The sequence below is a fragment of the Myotis lucifugus genome, unplaced genomic scaffold (genome assembly GCF_000147115.1).
Source record: "Myotis lucifugus unplaced genomic scaffold, Myoluc2.0 scaffold_97, whole genome shotgun sequence".
Lineage (NCBI taxonomy): Eukaryota > Metazoa > Chordata > Mammalia > Chiroptera > Vespertilionidae > Myotis > Myotis lucifugus.
The window spans coordinates 4,252,996-4,258,740 of record NW_005871145.1 but is presented as its reverse complement, the minus strand read 5'-3'; the positions used below and the strand labels follow the sequence as shown (position 1 = coordinate 4,258,740).

Below are 5,745 nucleotides of genomic sequence, written 5' to 3'. Positions count from 1 at the left end.
CCAGGAACCCGTAGATCTCTTCGTCTTCTTCATGGGTTCCTGGCCAGGTCCTCGTAGCGCACCAGCATGTACTTGCCTTTGAGCCACGAGGGCCGCATGAGGGCCGGTGGCCACGGAGTTGGAGAAAGTCCTCGCACACCGTGGTCAGCTGGGTCACGTCCAGGTTGTAGGGCTTCCTCCCGGTGCCGTACCAGAGCCGCCAGAGCCGGTAGGTGTCCCGGAAGGTCTCGCTGCGGGAAGCCAGGATGCCCCGCGGGTCTCGGACCAGCTGGATGACCTTGAGGTTCAGCCGGGGGTCTTCCACCAGAGCGCGCAGGTCGTTCACCTCGGGCACCCGCACGGTCTTGATGGCCACGTGGCTGCGCTCCCGGCAGGCCTCGGCGGCCACGGTCAGGTTCAGCAGGCCGCACTTGCGCACGCAGTCGCCTTCCTCCAGCACCAGGTCGGCGGAGCCCGGCGGGTCGCACACGGGGCGGGAGCACAGCACGCGGCTGGCCCCGCGGCGGAAGACCCGGTCGGTGGTGTGGTTGACGGGCGGCGGCTTGATGTAGTTCTCCAGGAAGTGCAGGTCACAGTCGTAGAGGCTCCGCAGGAGGTCCCGGCTGGCGCCCAGCATGACCCGCCGGTCCGCGGGGCTCCTGCCCTGGGTGAAGCGGGGGATGAGCGTGTTCTGCACGTGGTAGAGGGGCTCGAACAGGTAGAAGACGTCCAGGTGCTGGTTGAAGAGCTGGCCCACGAAGGAGGAGCCGCTCCGCGTGGTGGCCAGGATGAGGATGTGGGTCTTGCGGGAGAGGTTATAGGTGAAGGTGGGGCCCTCTTCGCACAGCCGCTCGGCCAGTCCCGCGTCGGCCAGCCCCGGGCAGGTGTGTAAGGACTTGGCGGTGAAGGTGCGGATGGCCGTGTACTGGATGGCGATGGAGGCCAGGGCGAGGAGGAGGACGGCCTTCCAGGAACATTGCATGGCTGGGCACCTTCATGGGGCTGCTTCTCCACCTTTCGAGCTCTGCGGGCAAAGGCAGGCAGCCATCAGGGGGCAGCCAGGCTTGGGGCAGCCTCACACAGAATAGGAGTCAGACTCCAGGCGGGTGTAGGGAAGTACCCGCTGCTCCCTGCCCAGGGCTCGCTCACTGCACCGAAGGCCAGAGTAGCTTCTTCCCTAGGCTGCACCATTCTCTGGGGGAGTCACTGGACTGAACCAACTGATTCCCTGGACCCTGTCCTGCAGGGGTTAAGCTACGGAATGCTGCAGGCCTCCCAGCAGAAAGGAGGGGCCCTTAGGGCAAGAAACTAACTCCCCCAACCCCACATATAGGGTGTGGCCATTCCCTTGCCACTGCCTGTCGCCCCTGCTGGCATCTCCTGGGCCCACCTGCATCTTCCTTCCACCCTCACAAAGTGACCCATGTGGTCATCTTTCCTCCATCCCTGTTCACCCCCTGGAGGGAGAAGAGTCCATGTCAGATGCCTCCTGAGCCCGCACAGAAAGGACCCTGGTGCCCGGTGAGTGGGTGAGCTGCCAGCATCCACTCAGCCATGCCCGCTGAGGACAACTGTGTCAGCCACCACCATCCCCTGACTTATGGATGCAGTGACCAGCTTACTCCAGGTGAGGACTCCTGGGGCCCGTGGGGGCTCTAAGAGTCGCCTGGCCCAGAACAGAGACAAGGTCACGGGCTGTTGAGAATGATCCTTTCCCAGGCCCCTGTGTCCTCCTGGTTTGCTCCCAGCCACACAGGGAAGAGGTCCAGGCCATGGGCAGATGACCCCCACTGACAGCAGAACTAACTGGCCCCTCCGCCTCAGCCAGTCCTCAAGGGCCCTCAGCCCCTTCTGTGCACAGAGTGAGCTCGGGGACCCACCAGTAGCCCAGCAATGGCCCCAGAGAACCAGAGAGAAGAGGAGGGGGTGGACCAGAAGGAGCACCCCAAGGAAAGCATGGGGGTGAGGAGAGCCATGAAAGTGAACGGTGTGCCCAGGGTTTAGGGCCAGGAGCCAACCTGAACATCCAGAAGTCCCCCAAGAGAGGCTAGTTCAACTACAGGCCCTGGGGGACCAATGCAGGGAGGGACCCACCACTCACCAAAGAGGGGCTGCTCCGAGCTGGGGAGTCCACAGCCGCCAGGTCTCCTGTGCAGCAGCCCTATTGCCAGCAAACTGCAGAGACAGGGAGAGGAGGGGGTCTGTATATGGGGTTGGGCTCCCAGCACCTCCCTTCCTACCCCTGCTCTCCTGTGTCCTGGGCTCTACTGACTTCCCCCTGTCCCCCAGGGCTGGGTGATGAAGGTGCTGCCTGCTCTCCCATATCTATCACTGACTCAGGGCTCCAAATAACCCAATGCCATCTCTGACCCACTGCATCCAGCCCCCTGAGTCCTGGGCTACATCATACCCCCTCCCCTCACCTCCCCCACCTACCTACCCATGCCCTCCTAACCAGCCATAGTCCTCTGCTCGCACCAGAACCCAGGGGGCAGAGAGCTGGCAAGCTTGCACCCCTACCTGACCAAGAGTTGATACCCCACATGGGAAAACACCCCAGAGAGGCACCCACACACACTCATCACACAATGGAGCTGCAAAGAAATCCACTGGCCACAAACACCCCCGGCCTGGCTAGTTCTGTCCATTCAGCTGTGATGACCAGACCCACCCAACCAGCCTCAGTGCTCAGCCTCTAATGATGGAACAAAATGTCAGAGTCAAACTTATCCCAAAAATTGGGCTGGCGCACAACCCCGGCTGGTTCTGCATTTTAAATCAATAGAACAGCCTGACCTTTCAAATTCCAACTTGTTCCGTAACTACCCAGGAGGGGGTTAGTGGAAATCAGCAAGGGCAGGGGGCCTCACCTCACACCTCCAGGGGGGTGGCAGCTCAGTCGCAGCAGCGCAGATGCTGAGCCCTGCAGGAAGGGACAGCTGGGGAGGGCGGTTCTTCTGCCAACCACACCGGACAGAGAAAGGCTACCTGCAACTCAAAGCAAAAGTAAACCTGACCTTCATGCTCTGCGAGGATTCTAAGTTAAAACACCAAGATCATAGCGTTATTGTGGTTAGCATCTATTGAGTGCAGCCTACGTGCTAAGCCCTTTATCTGAGAGCTCATTTATTCCTCGCAAGAACTTCATGTGGAAGCCAGTATAAGCTTCATTTCACGGGCAGCTGAGGCACAGAGAGTAGAGGAAACTGCTTGAGCTCACGTCTAGGTCAACCCACATCTAGCAGGTTCCCCAGAGCCCGCACTGTTTTCCCTCTAAGAAGATTTGACTCGCACTGTTTTCCCTCGAAGGAGATTTGACGTTCTGCTCCTCCAGCTTACACATACTTGGCCTTCAAACATGCATTTGACCAATGTCCCCAGCCCATTTGTGAATCGGTGAGAGAGGGACTGGACATTAGAAGGGGGCAGACATCTGCCAGCGGCTCAGCATGAGACAGGCACGGTGGGTGAAACAGCACGGTGGGTGAAACAGCACAAAGGAAGGCAAGCACTTACTGGGCATTCATGATGCTTCTCCCGGGCATGTGCTCCCTTCACAGGCAGCAGCTCATCTCACCCTCATGCCAACCATGTAAGACTGATGCTGTAATATCCCCATTTTACAGATAAGGAAGCTGAGGCTCTGATAAATTTCTAGTAGTGGGTAGAGCCAGGATTCCAGCCCAGGCACTGTGCTCTGGAGTCCATGCTCGAATCCTCCTCCCTGATCCCTATTCCATTCACATTCCACCCCCTTGGGTCCTCACCAAGACAGGAAACAGAACCCTTCAAGAGACTTCGTTTAACTATAGGATTCCAGTTCCAGGAACAGAATAAAGAGGAGCATGCTGCAGGGAGGGGACCATTTCAGTGTTTTCCTTCCCCGCCCCCACCCGGAGAAACTTAAGGCAGGATTGGAAGCTGCTGCCTTTGCTAATGAAGCAGAAGTAACTGGAGCATCTCGATGCTATAAATCCCTAAGAAAGTGGGACTCCGATTCATAAGGTGCAGCCTGGGTACCAAGGAGGGGAATGTGTGCAAAGGCCCCATTGCCGGCCATCGCCTTTCCCCCAGAAGGGCAACGCCAGGGCCTGGGAACGGCAGGATGGAGGAAGTCAGGTCCTCCGAGAAATGTCCCTGCTGTCCTGCCGGCCTGGCAGAGCAGGGGCCAGGGCTGGCCAAGCCTTCTTGGTATGCTAGAGGCATGTGCCCTGAAAAACAGAGGCCCTGGGACCAGGTCCCATTGTCCCCAGGGGAGCTTTGGTCACTGCAAGGGACTCCGCAATGCCCTCCACCTCAAAGCCAGACCATGAGCCCCAGGTCCCCTCCCTGAGCTTCTAGCAGCCTCTGGCATGGCCTCCCTCTCCCTCTGCTTAGTTGAAATCCAGGCAAATCTTAGACCTGGAATCTGCAACTTCTGTTGGAAGGTGGGAGAGTTGGTGAACTCCCCCTCCCAGCAGAAAGCTCAGACTTCCATGTCAGCCACCTTAATATTAGGGCAGATTGTGGCATGGTGGGGGGAGGGGGTGGAAAACACCTCTTCATGGGAGAACTATAATTCAGAGCTATGAGCTCAAGCCATGGAACCACACTCACATAGATGTCACTTAGCATGTGTGGACCCGGGTGACGCACTGTCTCTGAGTCTAGGTTTCCCCATCTGTAAAGTGGGTCTCATCATAGAATCAAAGAACTTCAAGCATTTAGTCAATGCCAGGCATAGAATATGGCCCAGCCTCAGGCTTGGGACATGGACTCTGACACCAGCCCTATTGATGCCAGGTTTCTTAATCTCGCTTGGCCCCTGTTTTCTCACCTGCAAAGTGGGGATAATTTTAACAATGCTGTTGTGAGGATTAATTCATTAATAGTGTCTAGCATAGAGTAAGCACTCAATGAATGTAACTGACTATTATCATTAAATGTAGTATTTGGTTTTTATCTCGAGGTACGCCTCAGAACAAATCATCACTGACTGTGGCACACACTCTCCCTGACCACTGTGCCCAGACCTCTGCCAGGAGGCCTCTGCCCACCATCCCTTCCTCAGGGGCTTCTCTCCCAGCCCGGCTACCTTCTCATGCTGAGCTACCGCAATGGCTCTCCTGCTGTCCTCTAGTGGGCATATCCTGTAGTGCAGCTCTTAGTCCTGCGTCTCTGCCTGTTCAGAATTCCTGCCTGGTTGGCTGCAGCTTAATGTGAGGAGGCAGCCAACAGGAGGTGAGGTTGCAGGATGCAGTGAGGTGTGATGATTACACGCCCACCCTGGCTGTGGTCTCTGCTCTGTGCACCCCCTCTTCCTTACCCACACGCCAAAAGGCAAGCAGCAACAGGCAGCCAAACCTCATCCCGAGGGCCTCTCCTCCCTGGTCTCATTCTGCTCTGGCAGGGGAGGGAACACTGAACTGTCACGGGCAGGGGCAGCCCACAGCCTCTGCCTTTCCCTGGCCTGTGATCTTGTACTCACCCCCATCTCTGTGCCTCGGTTTTTCCATAACCGAGAGTCAGGGCCACTCTCACTGAACACAGGGACCCTTCTTTGGGAATAGGAAGGCCCCAGGCATCTTCCAAGAAGATACCAGGTGTGGGCAGCTCTGCCTCCCACCTCAGTCCGATCCACAGCTGACACAGTGGGACCCAGAAACAAGGGGCTCTGCCCTCTGCTGCGTATGCAACCACCCTGCCCACAGCCACATCATCTCACACGCCCTCCCCACATCCACGATGTAATGTGTGTTGCCCTAACCCGGTTTGGCTCAGTGGATA

General features: G+C 57.7%; 1 protein-coding gene across 1 annotated transcript in view; it reads right to left on the bottom strand.

Annotated features, from left to right (window-relative positions):
• The window catches only part of CHST1 (carbohydrate sulfotransferase 1), a 4,414-nt gene extending 1,196 nt beyond the window's left edge, over positions 1–3,218 (bottom strand). Inside the window, 6 exon segments of the mRNA XM_023756681.1 lie at positions 1–32; positions 34–101; positions 103–126; positions 128–1,003; positions 2,081–2,154; positions 2,850–3,218. The exon segment at positions 1–32 is cut by the window's left edge and continues 219 nt beyond it. Of these exon segments, the coding sequence (XP_023612449.1) occupies positions 1–32; positions 34–101; positions 103–126; positions 128–961 (958 nt within the window). The 5' untranslated portion in view covers positions 962–1,003; positions 2,081–2,154; positions 2,850–3,218.
• Between the last annotated feature and the right edge of the window lie 2,527 nt (positions 3,219–5,745).